General features: G+C 46.9%; 1 protein-coding gene across 1 annotated transcript in view; it reads left to right on the forward strand.

The window, feature by feature from the left end:
- Window positions 1–19,277, forward strand: part of UBR1 (ubiquitin protein ligase E3 component n-recognin 1) — a 114,287-nt gene that overhangs the window by 91,789 nt on the left and 3,221 nt on the right. Inside the window, exons 37-47 of the mRNA XM_083167135.1 lie at window positions 2,089–2,185; window positions 5,878–5,945; window positions 6,250–6,400; window positions 11,884–11,971; window positions 12,238–12,374; window positions 14,038–14,146; window positions 15,668–15,724; window positions 17,256–17,333; window positions 17,424–17,594; window positions 17,868–17,969; window positions 18,850–19,003. Coding sequence (XP_083023261.1) covers window positions 2,089–2,185; window positions 5,878–5,945; window positions 6,250–6,400; window positions 11,884–11,971; window positions 12,238–12,374; window positions 14,038–14,146; window positions 15,668–15,724; window positions 17,256–17,333; window positions 17,424–17,594; window positions 17,868–17,969; window positions 18,850–18,991 — 1,200 coding nt within the window. The 3' untranslated portion in view covers window positions 18,992–19,003. The remainder of the gene's footprint in view (window positions 1–2,088; window positions 2,186–5,877; window positions 5,946–6,249; window positions 6,401–11,883; window positions 11,972–12,237; window positions 12,375–14,037; window positions 14,147–15,667; window positions 15,725–17,255; window positions 17,334–17,423; window positions 17,595–17,867; window positions 17,970–18,849; window positions 19,004–19,277) is intronic.

Here is a 19,277-nt window from a genome sequence, read left to right on the forward strand (position 1 = left end):
GCAAGATTAAAAATAAATAAATGGTAAATCTCTAAGTTCACAGCTGCTGCAGGTGTTAGTGAGTCTGCTGAGAACTCACAATAATAATGCAGAAAGAGGGATGGAATTTTTAACACTATGCGCTGCTGGGTTTATAATATTGCTTAGTGAACCACGCTGAATAAAAGGTCACCGGACACACTGCACTAATTTGGACTTTATATTTTATATAAGAAGTAACATCTAGTTAATAACCACAAGTAAAAATGGAATACACACACACACAAATATGATGTAAAATGAACGATTCAAATTTTAATAAAAATGCAACTTCCCATATAGTGGACAATTGCAATAGTGGGATAAGTGCTTGAATAAGGCAATTTCTGTGGCAAACTCTATTAAGATCACGAATGGTAGGTAAGTAGGGGGTTAATTCCTGGAGCAGTATAGAATCCGTAGTGGGTTAATCAAGCCAGAATGTTAGTAGTTAGATAGTTTGTTAGGCGGGTAATACACGCACAATCAAAGTCAGTCAGGTAACCAAAGCGAATAGTATAGGTGTATCCTGTTAGCGCATAAAGTGCAGAGTTGCAGTCTTTCAGGTACACATATGATCCTTTAGGTTAATGCTCACCCTCCTTAATGATGGAATCACTGACCGGTACTTACTCATTGTCAGGTGATTCCCGCCTCCCTCCCTACTCTGCCCACTGCCGCTGCTGTGGTCGGTCGTGTCTGCCGTTCAAAATATCTCTCCCAAAGTGGCCACCACCTTAGAGAAGACCGTTATTATGGTTGGTAGAGGAGGCCGTGGCCATTTGGAAAGGACATTTTTAATGGGGAGAAGGCATGGCAGACCCAGGCAGTGGGGCTGGAGTGAGGTGGGGTTATATTTTATTGCTTTTTTTTTTTTATTTGTATGTCACAGAAGAGACTCAATCTCTCTTAGGACCTTAATAGTGAGATAGTGTCCATTCTAGCACCCGCCATCTTTGAAAACCCATGCAGTTCCTCTTCCCTGCCTGGGGTGTATATGTCTGCTGTGGTGTTTCTAGCACAGGTCTGATTTGCATGTCAGTGCTGATATACAGACCACACTGTGCTAGAAGCACTGCAGCAGACAGCGACACCCCAGGCAGGGAAGAGGAACTGCAGGGGTTTTCAAAGATGGCAGGTTCTAGAATGTACACTAGTGAGATGACTCCACACACACCTCTATCTACTTAATTCTGCCAGAGCTAAGAGTCTTCATTCCCAGCTGTTAGCACCACAGGACTCACGGCTACAGACTGCCTTTAAATACTATTGACGTTGAGTTAAACATGTGATCCTAACTGTCTAATAAGAATTGATGGTACTTGTGAGTTATCCGGGCGTCCGATTTTTAAATCGGGACATCGCATCGCATCGCATGCGACCATCGGATGCGATGCGATGCGATGACCCGATTTTTCCATAGGAATCAATGTTAAAATGGACTGAGTCCATTTTAACATGGAATTCAATGGGAAAAAGGGGTCCTTTTCATACCCCTACTATCCAAGTGGGCATGGAGTTGGATATAAACCTGTGGCGAGCGTAGCGAGCCACCGAGCCCGAAGCGTGGCGAGCGTACACGGAATACCGTCCCCTCGCGGGGCTCGCTACGCTCGCCACGCTTCGGGCTCGGTGGCTCGCTACGCTCGCCACAGGTTTATATCCAACTCCATGCCCACTTGGATAGTAGGGGTATGAAAAGGACCCCTTTTTCCCATTGAATTCCATGTTAAAATGGACTCAGTCCATTTTAACATTGATTCCTATGGAAAAATCGGGTCATCGCATCCGATGGTCGCATGCGATGCGATGCGATATCGCATCGCATCGCATCGCATCTGATTGTATGCCTTAACTTAAGGCATACAATCAAAAAATCGGACGCCCAGATAACTCACAAGTACCGAATTGATTCTGCAGTGACACAATCAAAACCAGTTGTTTGTCAATTCTCGCAACAGGATTAATCGAATTTCTTCAGTTTAAACCAGATCTGATGACTTCTATATTTATCTATTTATAGCATTTTTGCAATATTAATTTGTTATGTAACCTCTATCTTTCTTTCAGCAAGCCAATCTCAAAGCGTTGGTGAAATTTGCTGAAGCACAAAGAGTCACATGTCGTCAAACCACAATACAAGGCCACCTGGTGCAATTACTGGCAGGTACTGTATATGATTGTATGATACCGCTGCATTTCAAAAAGAAAAGAAAGTTGAAAAATAAGAGAATACAAAGTTGCGTGAAAAGAAAGCTGCCGCCAGCTGTGTGTCTCATCCCCGCCATGTAAAGCCGTGTACACACTGGAGCAATGTCAGATTGATTTTCTGTTTTGTAACAACAAATCGTCTACATCGCTCAGTGTGTACGCTCAATATGCACACGTGGCTAATAGAAAACCATTTTGGTGGCACATGTGCAGCGGGGCGATGCCACACAGCAGAAGGGACTTTTCTGGGATAACCGGGCACCAGGACACAGCTACTGTATCGCTAAAGTTCAGTCAGTGGTAAGATTGCAGTGTGTGTACATTCAATTTGGATAGTCCTGGGCTCAAGGGAACTCGTCAGTAAGGCCGGAATGATTGGTGATCACTCAAGAGTGTACCCAGCTATATTAGGTTGGTATCTTCTGAAACAGAAGATACAAATGTATCGGCGATTACCAAATGTATACAAAAACATAGCAATTCTCTTCCAGTATCAGGAGGCATATTTATTCAGCATGCACAACTGTCCTAACTTTACATTTGTTGTCTCAGTCTTGCATTTAAACACACTTGGGGTATATCTACTAAACAACGGTTTATTACAGCATTGGACGATGGTTTTAAACACGGTTTGTCCTGTTCAGCAATAATTACATATGCCGTTTTAAAGCTATCATTCTGAAAAACCAACATTTAGTTAGTCTGCCCCGTGTTTATTTTACTCTAGTCCAGTGGTTCCCAAATGCTGCGTCACAGTGCTTTATTGGGAACTTAGCATTGTAACTTTTGTACGCAGATACAGACGTGATTGCACACAGGAAAAGGTATATTGTATATCATTTTAATCAGAAGCTGCTGGTGCCTCCTATTTTACCCACTTTGGGAATAAGACACGTTGGGGCAGATGTATTACGCCCAGTAAAGTGGTGATAAAGTGGAATGTGAAAACGACTCCTAACTGTTATTTTTCAAGCACAGCTGATTAAGGGGCAGATTTATTAAGCTTGGAGAAGAGATAAACTGGAGATAAAGCGGAGAAAAGGTAAAAGGAGATAATGCACCAGCCAATCAGCTCCCAACTGTCTTTTTCAAACACAGCTGATTGGCTGGTGCTTTATCTCTTTTTACCTTTTCTCCGCTTTATCTCCAGTGTATCTATTCTCCAAGCTTAATAAATCTGCCCCTGACTGATGCGTTATCACCTTCCACTTTATCACTTCACCAGGCTTAGTACATCTGCCCCATTGTAACAGAAAAAGTCACACCCAAGAACACTGGGCCTTATTCTCAGGGGCGGAACTACTGGTGGTGCAGACGGTGCAGTGCACCGGGGCCCAAAGAGTTCTTGGGGCCCGCTGCCGTCTGCACCGCATCCAGCAGTTTTCTGTTTGTTTTTTTGTTTGTTTTATTTTGGCTGGGTGGGTGCGGGCCGGGGCCCGCAAGAGGGAAATGCGGGGAAAATGCTGTGCGATGAGGTTGGGGTGACAGACAGACCCCGTTCCTGCTGCCCCCAGTGACAGCCGTCACAGCCGCTGGCTCTGCAGATACAGTGTGGGCTGTGACGGCTGTTTGACTGTGCAACCTGCGCCAGGAGCAGGCTGCAGGAAGGTGACCAAAGCCCGCCGCCTCAGCTAACCTAATCCAGCCGGGACCGGCTTCCCCCGATGTGCTACACTACTCCCCGGAGAGGCTAGGCTACCAGAAAGGGATCGGCACCATGCAACTGACTTATCAAAGATAAAGGTCACCCGGGTGTGGGATGCGGGGTGTGTGGGATGGGAGTTATGGCATGTGTATCTATGTTGGGGACAGGCAGTGGGTGGTGTGTAATGGGAGTAGAGGAACATGGAGCATATGTGGGACGAAGAGGGGGAATAGGGTGTATATGGGAGAAGATAATTTTAGGGTGTGTGGTGGGTATAGATGGTTATGAGGTGTATGTTGGGGGTCAGGAACTGAAGTGCAGGATGTATTGGGTGTAGCAGTATATGGGGTGTTTGTAAGCGATACGGGGAGTAAGGTATGTTGGGGGCAGAGGTGTATGGTCTGCATGTTGGAAGACATGGTATAGGGGTATAGAGATAGCTTTTAGGGGTGTATGTGGGCTGGCAGCTGTGACAAGGAGGTGAAGTGCAAGGGGCATAGAGGTGCAGATGGACGGAGAGGTTCTTTGCTGACAGAGATGCAGAGGTGATGGGGACAGAGGTGGAGGGAGTGAGAGATACAGGGTGATGGAGATGAAGAGGTGCAGGGGTGACAGTCATGGAGAGGTGGAGGGAGTGAGAGATACAGGGGTGACACAAAGCTACGCTAAGAAAAAAAAAACTATTTTGAGTATGGGGCGGGGGCCCTAAGCATTTTTTTTTGCACCTGGGCCCACAACTTGCTAGTTCCGCCTCTGCTTATTCTATTTCACTCTTTATGACAAAATCCTTGTTAGATGGACAAAACCATGTGCACTGCAGGGGGGCAGATGTAAAATGTGCAGAGAAAATTAGATTTGATTGAGTTATTTTCTTTCTGTGCAGGGTAAATACTGACTGCTTTATTTTTACACTGCAATATAGATCTCACTTTGCAGTAAAACTCCACCCAAATCTAATTCTCTCTGCACAAGTAGCATCTGCCCCACCTGCAGTGCACATGGTTTTGTCCATCTAAGAAGGAATTTGTCAGAAAGAGTGAACCAAAATAACCCCCACTGTGCTCTACAGAGTCAAGCCATGCTATGGTGTGACTAAAAGGACTGTACCATATGCAAGGGGGCGAGATGTATGTAGACACAGCTGTATTTGTCTGCTACAGGGCGACAGATTGAGGGGCTGTAACATTTAGGCACCCCCTAATAAAACCTGCAATCCACCTACCTGTGTAGCAAGCTCTAATGACAGAGGTCTGCTCCGCTTTTAAGGTATTCAGATAACTGGCGGATATGCATTTACTAATAAACTGTCGGAACAGAACACTTGTGACCACTCAGACGTGGCATCGGAGAATTGCATTTCTGCTGATCAGGGCTGCCAGACATTTGTAAATAGCAGCAAATGGTTGTTAATATTATAGGTAACCCAGTAATTTGGCATTTTTACCTTTATGTCCGCTCCCTCCGAAACTACCGCAACCAAAAGGGGACCCATGTTTTAAACCCCCCCCCCCCCAGGTGTGGGACATCTGGTCGACAGCAAGTAGGTCAACATGACTGTAGGTCAATAGGGTTATTAGGTCAACACAAACATTCGATCGACATCGGGAAGGTCGACAGTCAAAAGGTCAATTTCGTTTTTCAAATTTTTTGAGTCGACATGGACACTAAAACCTAGCACTCGCTGCGTTCGCCATGGTAGGGTATGTAGTACCGCCTGTAGGCTCACTAAAGTGCGAAAAAACCCATGTCGACCCAACCCATGTTGACCTACAGTCATGTTGACCTCCCTGCATGTCGACCTAATGGTTGTCGACCTACTTGCTGTTGATGCAATATCCGGATACCGCACCACCACCCCCACATTCACAAGACCACCGTTACCTTCTCCGCATGCATTGCTTCTTGTCCACGCCCGATGTCTGACATGGGGAAGGCTCCAGGCCTGTTCTGAACAGTTGTCTGGATATAAGCGTATTAAACGCTGTTTGCACCTGTATTCACAGTGTTCCTGCCAAACATGAAGCTCGAGGGAAGTCCGTGCTTCCTGTCCGTGGATATGTTCCATCTCCTGGTAAACATTTATATTACTTACGTTTGCATGGACTGAATTCCCTTTTACAGGCTCTATTTACCATGCGTCTCATTACATTTTTCATGTTTGATGTAAAATCTCAGATGACTGCTTTACATCAGTGCTTTATAATAAATATGGGGCTGTATTCTAGTCTACGATTACACAAGACATGGGACCTGTGGGGTGCGCATAACGCCTTTAGTAGTAACATTTGTGGAAATGTCTCCCTTTAGAAAATATTTCTAGAATGATTTGTTTGTAAATATATTTTTCTACTTTTCATAACTGTCCTTTATTCTAGGTGGGATCAGTTTTGGCATTCCCATCTTTATACTGGGAAGAAGGCGTGGACCTGCGCCCTTCATCCCTAATATCTGCATACAACCATCTCTACCTCTTTCACCTGCTTACTATGGGTCACATCCTGCAAATCATCTTCACATCAGCCACAGGTAATAAGGAATAGTCTACAGTAACTGATCATTATAACACATATAATAATACCGTGGTTTAACCACTTTGGTGGTATGCCCAGAAATTTTCCGAGCTGGGCCCGCTGCAGGAGCAGGCTCTCCGGGCATACCAGCGATATGGTTATTCTGCAAATTTAAGTTAAAAAAAAAGACCTCCCCCCCCCCCCCCTCCCCTTCCCGTTGCTCCTCCACCCTCCTGTCTCCCCTTGCCCCAGCCAGTACCAACTCCCTACCCATGCAATCGTATGCCGCGCTCCCCTGCCGCTGCACCCGCCACAATTTGTAGTGAGTAGGCGCCGGCTGCAGGCCCCGCTCTGGAAAATTCGGCCGCCCAAGTTCCATCTGAACATCCCAGAGCCTGCCACCTGGTCACTGCTGTGATTGGCGGCAGGGGGCAACAGCAGGGGAACCCCGGCGATCCGGGGTGGGGAGTCTGTACTGGATGGCAGTGAGAACAGGTGGGGAGGGGTAGGCGGCAGGGAAGGGGCTGTCCCTAAGTTCTGTGGTGGGTTTTTCTGGGGCAGGACAAACCTGCCCTGATAGGTTTGCCCTGCCCCATAAAAACCCACCACTCAAGGGGTTAAATAATAATGATGTTGTCACAACTGAAGGGCTGGATGAAGTCGTGTGGTGTGTAGCAACCGGAGACGGACCAGAGGAGGAAGGATTAAATCGTGCAGGTTTAATAATAGAATTCATAAATGAAATAATACACACTTGAATACTTTCTTAAAGTGGCAGTTAGTGGTAATAAGACTTGAGCCAGCACGGCACTTTGAAAGAAGAAAAAGTTCATTGAAACAATAACAGTTCACATACTGCAGACAGCAGGCTGGGGTCTTGAGAAATGAAGAAATCCGGAAAGAGAATGTACTTGATGGTAATGAGGGATCCTTGAAGACTGAAAGAAGCTGGATGATGACAGAAGAATGGGAAGTTGCTTGGAAGCAGACGGCTTGAAGGGCTTAGGCCAGGAAGCTCAGGGATGCAGGCAGAGACCAGACTGTGGAGAGAACTGGCAGCGATGGGGTTAAGCTGAATCGAGTCCAAAACAGAGCACTGAAGCAAGGCACCAAGTCAGGAGAGGTGAGTCAGAGAGCCGGAGTCAGCTGGGAGCTGTGAACGCCTCTGGAGACTCTTTGTACTGACACTGAACAGGCCTAGGCAGATCCCCTATATCCCTAGAGGGCGGCTGCCATTGGCTGTCAGGTCAGTATGGGCGGAAACCTCAGACAAGGACCAATCTGCTATTTGCCCTTAACCAAGATGGCGGCGCCGGCCTCCCGGCGCCCTTACAGCACATACCGCTACACTTGCCGGCGTCCCACGCTGCCTGCTGCCCACCAGACTGCCGCTGCCTGCTGCCGCTGAACTGGAGACCACTACACGCTAGCCGACGGCGGGCGCGAACGGGTGAGTAGTAAGCCCGCCGCGCACCGCCGCGGCTGAGTGTGACAGTACCCCCCCCTTTCTGGGTGACCCCAGGGCACCTACGCACCTTGTGTGGATTCCTTTGAAAGAATTGTCTCACCAGACGGGGAGCATGGAGATCTGCAGCATCAACCCAGGAATTCTCTTCAGGACCGAATCCAAGCCACTCTACCAGATACTGAAGATGGGTATTGCGGCAACGTGAGTCGATAATGCGCTTCACCTCGAACTCTGTCTCTCTCTCTGAGCCAATCTTGGGCGGTTTAGGCACCTTTTTCTGATATAAGTTCAGTCGTAAAGGTTTCAAAAGAGACACGTGAAAAGAGTTTGATATCTTTAAGGAAGAAGGGAGCTGTAGTCTGTAGGCCACCGGATTAATTACCTGAGTGATTGGGTACGGCCCGATGAACCGAGGAGCCAGCTTCATGGATGGTAACCGAAGGCGTATATGGCGGGTAGACAGCCATACTCGATCTCCAACCTTCAACTTAGGAGCCGCTCTTCTTTTCCTGTCTGCCATCCTTTTATATCGAGCGGATGCTTTGAGGAGAGCGGTATGGACGTCTGACCAGATCTTTGCAAACCGTTGTAGGGAAGAAGCAGCTGCAGGGACATCGGGCAATGATAGATCTGAAAACTCTGGAGATCGGGGATGTTTGCCAAAGACAGTAAAAAAGGGAGTGGTGCCGGAGGATGAATGATAGGAATTGTTGTGCGCAAACTCCGCCCAAGGCAGAAGGTCTACCCAGTCGTCTTGAGAGGAAGAGATGAATAAACGAATGAAGGCTTCCAAGTCCTGGTTGACACGTTCTGTCTGCCCGTTGGTTTGTGGGTGGAAAGCAGTGGAGAACTTGAGCTTGACTTGTACAGCGGAACATAGGGCCCTCCAAAACTTTGCGACGAACTGCACGCCACGGTCAGATATAATTTCTTTGGGCAACCCATGGAGTTTGAAGATGGTGGAAATGAAGAGCTGAGACAACACTGGAGCAGATGGAAGGCCTTTCAATGGGAAGAAGTGCACCATCTTTGAAAACCGGTCAACCACCACCCAAATTACTGTATGCCCTTTGGAGGGAGGAAGTTCGCAGATAAAGTCCATAGACAGGTGGGACCATGGTTCTGTTGGAATGGCTAGAGGTAGAAGAGGACCGACAGGAGACGTTCTGGAGGACTTATGCTGAGCGCACTTTACACAGGAGGCGACAAAGGTGGTTACATCGCGACGAATGGTAGGCCACCAGTATGAACGCAACAGGAACATTAAGGTCTTCTGTGCCCCGGTATGCCCTGCGAAACGGGAAGCGTGTGCCCAGGACAGCACTCTCTTTCGGAGACTGAGGGGAACGAAGGTCTTGCCTGGTGGAGGTGAAGGCTGGACTGTTACTTGAGCAAAGACCAGAGGATCGAGGATGGGTCGAGGAGGAGTGTCAAGATCAGCTGAAGTTTCAAAAGAGCGTGAAAGAGCATCGGCCTTGGCATTCATCGTCCCGGGTCTGAATCTGATTTGGAAATCGAAGCGTTCGAAGAACATGGCCCAGCGGGCTTGACGAGCTGTAAGACATTGGGCGTGCTTGAGGAATGAGAGATTCTTATGGTCGGAGTACACAGTAATTTTATGTCGTGCCCCCCCCCCCAGAAGGTACCGCCACTCCTCCAACGCCGATTTGACTGCCAGTAACTCCTGCTCTCCAATGGGGTAATTCTTTTCTGCTGGAAGAAACTTCTTGGAGAAGAAGGCACAGGGATGAAGCACCTGGTCCTCCCCTCTCTGCGACAAGATTGCCCCCACCCCCTCTGAGGATGCGTCCACCTCAAGAATAAAGGGTTTGTCGAGGTTTGGCTGAAGAAGGATTGGGGCGGAGACAAAAGCATCCTTTAGTTGTTGGAAGGCTTGGGAGGCCTCAGGTGACCACTGGCTCGGATCAGAACCCTTGCGGGTTAGAGCTGTAAGAGGTGCAGCAAGGGTGGAGAAGTTCCGGATGAAACGACGATAGTAATTTGAAAAGCCCAGGAACCTCTGGATGCCTTTGAGCGTTGTGGGCGCTGTCCAGTCTAAGATGGCTCTTACTTTTTCTGGATCCATCTCTATCCCAGTGCTGGAGAGGATGTGGCCAAGGAATGGAATGGAAGTGACCTCAAAGACGCACTTGTCTAGCTTGCAGAATAATTTATTTTGGCGAAGGCGCCGCAAGACCTCAGCTACTGTTTGCCAATGGAGATGGAGGTTAGACGAAAAGATGAGGATGTCATCGAGATACACCACGATGGAATGATATAGTAAATCTCGAAATATGTCATTTACAAATTGTTGGAAGACGGCTGGAGCGTTGCAAAGACCAAATGGCATCACCAGGTATTCGTAGTGGCCATCTCGGGTGTTGAAAGCCGTCTTCCACTCATCTCCAGATCGTTCAGGCCCCTGTAATCGATACACGGCCGGAGGGTTCCATCTTTTTTTTTCACAAAGAAAAACCCCGCTCCGGCTGGCGAAGTGGACGGGCGAATGAACCCCTTATCCAAGTTTTCTCGAATGTAGTCAGACATGACTTTGGTCTCCGGCAGAGACAAGGGGTAGATGCGGCCCCGCGGTGGGAACTTCCCAGGTATCAACTCTATCGGACAGTCCCAGGAACGATGAGGCGGCAGGGTATCGGCACCTCCCTTGCTGAAGACGTCAGAAAAAGAAAGATATGGTGTGGGTAACGACAAGGGTGGAGCTGATGAAGACAAAAGACTGGGACCTCCTACTTCTTGAGGATTAGTTTGATGGAGTGGAATGACACGAGGCATGCAGATGTGCTGCAACCAATCAGACGGTAGCATTGGTTTCCAGGTTTGTGCGTCTCCGAAACACTTCCATCTGTTGGCAGCGAGTTAAACTACATCTCTTTCTCTCTCAAACCAAACATGCACAAACACAGAGGCAAACACAAGGTAGAGACTAGTTTTCGAAGAATTTGCTTCGATCGGGCTTACTAGTCCTAACTATCTGTTCCATGCTCATTTCTAACTTGTCAGTGTCACTCCTGTCTGTGTGACCCTTCCCTTTAGAATGTAAGCTCTCACGAGCGGGGCCCTCTCTCCTCATGTGCTTTTCCTTCTCTTTGACTCTGTCCACTCCATAATTCATACAATGGCACCTAAGCCTTAGTTTATGCCCCCCTCATTATTATTAAAAAACAGCATATCAAGTAATGAAAGGACTCCGGAATAGTACTGCACAAAGAGCCCCCATGTTTCTAGTGCAGCCAGTGACCTCAGGCTTTGGCCTGGAACTTGTTACTCCTTGTGCCCTGTCTGGGAGCAGCGTGCTCGGCGGTGCCGCAGTGGCGTCCCGGTACTTAATAGTTTATTCAGCAGTTTGACCTGTGATCACTGAGCCGTGCTACACATTGGAAGTGGCAGAGGCACCAGAGACCTGGAACCTTTTGAGTAGCCAGAGACCCTGAGATTGAGTCATCACCGAGGGAAGGGGACCAGCTGCAATAGTGGCGGGGGAGGCAGTGACAGCCTGGGGACATTTGGGGAGCAGCAGCCTGGGAGGGGGGTGGGAGAGGGGGGTATGTCTGCCCATCTTCCGCACAGTGACTGCCAGGAGACCACTCTGATCATCACCATATTGGGAGATCCTGTACCAGATTCCAGTTTATCCGTTGTGCAGCAGGTCCGATCCCCGACCCATTGTGCACGGGAATGTGCATTGGATCGGATGTCAAGCACATGCGATTTGGACACTTTCCATTCCATTTTTCTGTCCGATCTGTTGGAATCATATGAAAAGTGGCCAAATCACACTAGTGTATGGCCAGATTTAAGCCGGCAATAGCATGATATGCTGTAGCGGATTCTTATTATCTTATGTATATGCCCAATGGCATTCTCCCTGTTGTCGCATGCGCCATCTTCTGGTTGGCCGTGCTGAATGACCATTGGCTGTGCTGAATGACCAAACAGAAAAAAGAAAACCATCCTGACCATTGATCTAATGTGTGCACCCTGCCTTAGTCCATTGTCCAATCTCTCCGCAGACGCTGCGCCTTCTGCAGTGCATAATGACAGTGAGGAAGCGTGTAATGCAGCCAGTCTGTGCCAGAGCCTTTCACAGCTTACTAATGGGTGAGTCCATGAATCATTACTGAATAGTTATGTATGATGAAGAAGAGCATACAGTGGTGGAAGGCATTGTCTTTTCACAACACACAAAATCACGTCTCAGGGGTAGTAGATGTTAACATTAGCTGGTATCAAAGATCCCCTGTGGACACCTTTCCTGATTCACAATCACAGGTGCAAGGAATCTTACCAATACCATTTCTTGCTCTATATGTTGATTAATTCTTCTGCCATCTGTTACATATGTAATCCCTTACTTATTGCTGCAGCTGTGTAGCAGCAGATCTTCCAGGCTGGTATATTTGGGACTGTGTGAAGAGAGGAGTTGTTCCTTACCTGCGATGTGCTGCCCTGTTCTTCCATCACTTACTGGGAGTCTCCCCACCGGATGAGCTGTCATCATCAGGTAACGGAACATGTCTATATATGTATAAGGGCTCCGTTTTATTCCAAGACATTTGCCAGACCCTCCAACCAGCATCCCATCCAGAAATGGATTAGTACTCATGGGCCCCAAGGCACAGATTTAGGGCCACCCTTCCTCAAACTGTCCCCAGTCAGTCCGTGTATGCTAACATCTCTCCCCCCGCCCCCCTCCCAGTCAGGGCATTCCCCATACTACACCCGGTCAGTCATTGTATGCCTAATCCAACCCTCCTGTCAGTCAGTGTATGCCTAATCCAACCCTCCTGTCAGTCAGTGTATTCCAAATCCAACCCGCCTGTCAGTCAGTGTATGCCTAATCCAACTCACCTGTCAGTCAGTGTATGCCTAATCCAACTCACCTGTCAGTCAGTGTATGCCTAATCCAACCCTCCTGTCAGTCAGTGTATGCCTAATCCAAGCAGTGTATGCTAAATCCAACCCGCCTGTCAGTCAGTGTATGCCAAATCCAACCCTCCTGTCAGTCAGTGTATGCCAAATCCAACCCTCCTGTCAGTCAGTGTATGCCAAATCCAACCCTCCTGTCAGTCAGTGTATGCCAAATCCAACTCGCCTGTCAGTGAATGCCAAATCCAACCCTCCTGTCAGTCAGTGAATGCCAAATCCAAACCTCCTGTAAATCAGTGTATTCCAAATCCAACCCTCCTGTAAATCAGTGTATTCCAAATCCAACCCTCCTATCAGTCAGTGTATGCCAAATCCAACCCGCCTGTCAGTCAGTGTATGCCAAATCCAACCCTCCTATCAGTCAGTGTATGCCAAATCCAACCCGCCTGTCAGTCAGTGTATGCCAAATCCAACCCTCCTGTCAGTCAGTGTATGCCAAATCCAACCCGCCTGTCAGTCAGTGTATGCCAAATCCAACCCTCCTGTCAGTCAGTGAATGCCAAATCCAACCCTCCTGTCAGTCAGTGTATGCCAAATCCAACCCTCCTGTCAGTCAATGTATGCCAAATCCAACCCTCCTGTCAGTCAATGTATGCCAAATCCAACCCTCCTGTCAGTCAATGTATGCCGCCCCCCTTACCCCCACTTAGTGTATATCAATATCTAGAAATGTGTACCCTGACCCCAATCATTCCCTGCCACCAGTGCCTCATGTTTGCCCTAGTTACCTTGGCAGTTAGGGCAACTCCTCCTCAGTTTTAAGCCACCGCACAACAAGTACAGTGCATTGGCGAGCCAGCACAGCAGCTGCGCCCTAAGATGCACCTCCTATCATGGCTGGCCCACTCCCAGGTGAAGGGCTGGGATGGGAACTCAAGTTCTGCAGTGCAAACAATGAATATATTAATCCCAACCCTTACACCGCGCAGTCAGGCCTCGTACCGCTGGATTCCCATAAGAGCCGGGCACCTTTTATTGCAATGGAAGAGGTAGTTGTGAAGTGGTTTTACAGCAAATTCCTATTTAGACTGTATTGTCCATGTTTCTAGTTTGCAGAATCATCTTCCTAAAGTGAAATGCGCCAGTAGAGCCATCTAGGCACACCCGATTACACACCTAGGCACCTTGTACTGTATATATTAGGGCATACATCAGCATGTTGCCATAGTTATTACCAGCACATGGTGATGTATGTGTATGGAACACTGACTTTCTTTTTTGTCTCACCTTTTCCATAGTAACCCCAGATGATCAGTTTGAGGCTCTGTGCAACTACCTCTGTTTACCTGCAAATTTGTTTCTCCTTTTCCAAGAGTACTGGGACACTGTGAAACCACTTATTCAGAGGTATAGTATTTATTGAATAACTGTAGTTCTAATTAAATCACCAGTTCAGCATCACCAAGATTGTTAATCTGCTACATAAAGAGGTTGCATCCAAAATATTAACTTTTATATTGGCAGTACTGGATATTTATCCAGATGCAGATACTCCGTTTACTAGAAACATCACTTCCCACTATATTTGGTGATGTTACACCGATCATCGAATAAGTTACTTTTGCTAATGTTCCAGCAAAAGTATTCTGTAATAAGTATTGTTCTAGCTAGCTTCCCTTTTTATTCGCTACATAGCATAAATTAAAGTCCCTGGTAGGCGTCTGTCTGTACGGGATAATCTTGAGAACCACTTTGATGTGTTTTCACAGTTGTATAGAGCAGTTCTCTAGGAAGGTTTAGATGTATTAAACATTAAAATCCCTCCAGTGGTTGTTGAGATTAACCCCAACAAACACACAGCCGTTGACCAGAAACTTTAGAAGTGGTGTGGTCTGCTTGCCATAGTTGACTGCTCAACATCAGAGTCCACGTACCCATCCATGGACCTCCGTTTGGCAATGTTCTGTGTGATGTGGCCTGGGCAGTAGTGGCAAGGCTACCTTATGCGCTCTATGCACCACAGCACCTGCACACGACATTAGCCCACCCATTGACCACTTTCGAGACTTCTCCTGAGTTGGTTTAGTGGCCTGACCTCTCAAGCAGTGGTCCACACAGGTTGAAGTCTCTGCTGCCCTGCTGATCACCTCTGGACCCTCTGCTGTAGGCCGTGGAGGATGCTCTCTGTGACAGCTATCTCCAGTACTTTGATTTTTATTTTACAAAAAAGCTATCAAATTCGCACCTACCCTCATGGGTGCGGGGAATAACCTGGGTCTCAGGCCAGGGGTAGACTAGAGAGGGAGGACCCCTTTATTTAGTGGGTACCCTCTTCCCCATGAATCCTTGGCCTGGGCTGACGAGTTAACGGAGATAAATGCTTTGGTGGGGCAACCCCATGTGAAGTGTGTCCCCTGACTGTGATATTACCCCCTGCTAGTTTTTTCTTTGTTTTTGTAGAACCAAGGACGGTCCCAAGAGCCTGGTGCTTGTGCATTAAATACAGGGGACCCCTCAATGTTTTGTTCCCTGTATCGTTTTGATCCGGGGCTGGTTATGCTTGGAGGGTAAACCTTATGCTGTATTTTCTGATTGCTGTGTTTGAAACTTGCAGCCTATTACATCCGGATGTGAGAAGACATAATATGAGTTCAGTGTGCATTTACATGTTCTTGCAGTCGCTTACATGTGCAACTTTGCAAAGGTGCCAACATTGCCGAGTTTTCTGCAGGCTACGGTAGGCAGATGCTGTCCACAGCGCCATAGGCTGCTATCAGAATCTGCCTCCAGCAGTAAAAGCATAGAAGCCACCAAGACATGTCCCGGTGGCTCCTAATTGAATCTTCCCCTTCGCAGTTTTAAAATATGATTGAACAACTGTAGGCTGTATAATTACCTGTCACAGTTCTCTCTCTGTATTTTCCCTAGGTGGGGTTCGGATCCAGCTGTCCTGAGCGTACTTACTGGTAAAACGGCTGTGATCAGGTTAGACCATGTCAATATTGATTTTGAATATCAAAGGTTGCAGAAATGTGCAGTGCATATCAAGGGTTTGTCGATAGCTAATGGAGAAAACAACAGGAAACCCAATCACAGCCTGAATGGCTGCAAGTAAAATAACAAAGTAGTAAGGATAGCGGAGCCAGTGCACCATGTGTAGAGAGATCGCAGCGTACAGAGCACCATGTGTAGAGAGATAGCAGTGTATAGTGGTACAGAGCACCATGTGTAGCGAGATAGCAGTGTATAGTGGTACAGAGCACCATGTGTAGAGATATAGCAGTGTATAGTGGTACAGAGCACCATGTGTAGAGAGATAGCAGTGTATAGTGGTACAGAGCACCCTGTGTAGAGATATAGCAGTGTATAGGGGTACAGAGCACCCTGTGTAGAGATATAGCAGTATATAGTGGTACAGAGCATCCTGTGTAGAGAGATAGCAGTGTATAGTGGTACAGAGCACCCTGTGTAGAGAGATAGCAGTGTATACTGGTACAGAGCACCATGTGTAGAGATATAGCAGTGTATAGTGGTACAGAGCACCCTGTGTAGAGAGATAGCAGTGTAAAGTGGTACAGAGCACCCTGTGTAGAGCTAGCAGTGTATAGTGGTATAGAGCACCCTGTGTAGAGAGATAGCAGTATATACTGGTACAGAGCACCATGTGTAGAGAGATAGCAGTGTATAGTGGTACAGAGCACCATGTGTAGAGAGATAGCAGTATATAGTGGTACAGAGCACCCTGTGTAGAGATAGCTGTGTATAGTGGTACAGAGCACCATGTGTAGAGAGATAGCCGTGTATAGTGGTACAGAGCACCATGTGTAGAGAGATAGCAGTGTATAGTGGTACAGAGCACCCTGTGTAGAGAGATAGCAGTGTAAAGTGGTACAGAGCACCCTGTGTAGAGCTAGCAGTGTATAGTGGTATAGAGCACCCTGTGTAGAGAGATAGCAGTATATACTGGTACAGAGCACCATGTGTAGAGAGATAGCAGTGTATAGTGGTACAGAGCACCATGTGTAGAGAGATAGCAGTGTATAGTGGTACAGAGCACCCTGTGTAGAGATATAGCAGTGTATAGTGGAACAGAGCACCATGTGTAGAGAGATAGCCGTGTATAGTGGTACAGAGCACCATGTGTAGAGATATAGCAGTGTATAGTGGTACAGAGCACCATGTGTAGAGAGATAGCAGTGTATAGTGGTACAGAGCACCCTGTGTAGAGATATAGCAGCGTATAGGGGTACAGAGCACCCTGTGTAGAGAGATAGCAGTGTATAGTGGTACAGAGCACCCTGTGTAGAGAGATAGCAGTGTATAGTGGTACAGAGCACCATGTGGGGAGAGATAGCAGTGTATAGTGGTACAGAGCACCCTGTGTAGAGATATAGCAGTGTATAGGGGTACAGAGCACCCTGTGTAGAGATATAGCAGTATATAGTGGTACAGAGCATCCTGTGTAATCACCAAACAGAGTATCTAATGACACAGGCCATCACACATCTGGTTGTAGGTACCCAAGGAAGCACAACACCTTAACAGAGCTGCCTGAAGACTACAGCGTCCTGCTAAATCAAGCCTCGCATTTCAGGTGAGATTCTCTCTTCAACTTACATACATATACTTATTGTACTGTAAACATATAGACCTGTAATATATATGTATGCATGTCATGCATTAGGTGTCCAAAGTCTCAGAATACTGAGCAGAAACACCCTACGCTGTGCCTGCTGTGCGGAGCCTTACTCTGCTCTGAGAACACATGCTGTCAGGAGCTGGTGAATGGAGAGGAACTAGGAGCATGTACAGCACACGCGCTGCTCTGTGGGGCCGGAGTCTGCATGTTCCTCAAGTGAGTCATTACCCATGATCCAACATGATGGCAACAATGTGCGCTCTGCCTCTGTGTTACTGTGTGTTACCATCTGCGTCTCACTCGTGCCATATACCATTCCTTCTATGTACTATGCGGAGTATAACTCTGTATGGTCCGAGTGCCGGTCACACACTTTGCGCTCTGCTTAAATCTAAATGTTGTCTTGTTAGCGCTCATTGTAACCTTTGATGAAATGTGTTTGGTTGTTGTATAAAGTATTGAAGCAGAAAATTAAATGTTTTGTTTCAGAATGAGAGAATGTAAAGTGGTTCTTATTGAGGGTAAAAACAGAGGCTACATGTACGCGGCACCGTATCTGGATGAGTATGGAGAGACTGACACTGGTTTAATGTAAGCTTCATTATCTTCCATCTTCACTACATGCTCTTCCTATGTTTATAAAGGGCTATTAAGCCAACAATGCCATTTTGTCTGTCTAATCTACATGGTTTGAGCACAGTAAGGTGTGCTTGTTATGTACACCACACTTACGGGTCCTAATAGCAGGGCCCTCCATACCTGTTATTGTAACCAACCAGCCCCGTTCTAGCCACATAACTCCCATTCTCTACTCCCTACACTGGCTACCCATAACATGGTGAATCATCTTTAAGAGTAACTTACTGATTTTCAAAGCCCTACATGACCAAGGCCCAAGGTACCTGAATTAGCTTCTCCACACCGTCCCAGCCGATTACTGCAATCTGTAGATGAAGGACTTTTTGCAGTACTTAGAAGATCCATCTATCATCTGGCGGTCAAGCTTTTAGCCATGCGGCTCCGGCTCTATGGAACGCTCTTCCCCGCACAGATTGAGAGACCACCCCTCTAGAATCCTTCAAAAACAGACTCAAGACTTTCCTGTTTACTCAAGCATTTCTGTAATTCCTTTAAGTATATTTCATGAAAAGCTCTTCTGTACTTCATTGTTCCTGTACTGTATTACATTCTTTCTATCCGTTAAGCCTCTCGAGTCCTATTGAAAGTGCGCTATATGAATAAAATTATTATTACTATTATTGTTGTTTTGTATTCACATGTGATTTGCTTGTTATCACACTGTAAAGCCCTGTGTGAAATCTATGCCTATTAATTTACACTTCAAAATGATGATAATAATAATTGCAGCTTCGGAGCCTTAAATAGCTGATAAGGCCATTTTGCTAGATATCTTTTTATACTGAAATTGTTTTATTTTAACTACTGTTATTTTTTGTGATGACATTTCCAGACGAGGGAACCCCCTGCGCCTGTCCCATGAGCGATACCGTAAGCTGCACTTCCTGTGGCAGCAGCACTGCATCATTGAGGAAATAGCCCGTAGCTTGGAGAAAAATCCAATATTTTCTGCCTACAACTGGAGCATGTTTTGAAGTTCATAACCGGTATGATGGAGAGTAGATTGCATCCATATTGTATTGGGCCTACATATGGCGCTCAGCAGGATCGCTCAGAAGACAGTGCTGCACAGCGATGTGTGCTGAGCAATCTGCCAGGGCCAAACACTGGCCCTGACTGGCGATTTGACTAGATTTATTCTGCAAATCGCCCCGTGTGTAGGACCCATAACACAAGTGACCAGGATATAGGAGTACAAGTTAACAAAGTATGTGTTTTGTATGGTAAACATACAAAACACATATGTTATGGTTTGGTTTG

This window comes from Crinia signifera, chromosome 12 (assembly GCF_055691185.1).
Source record: "Crinia signifera chromosome 12, ASM5569118v1, whole genome shotgun sequence".
Taxonomy (NCBI): Eukaryota; Metazoa; Chordata; class Amphibia; order Anura; family Myobatrachidae; genus Crinia; species Crinia signifera.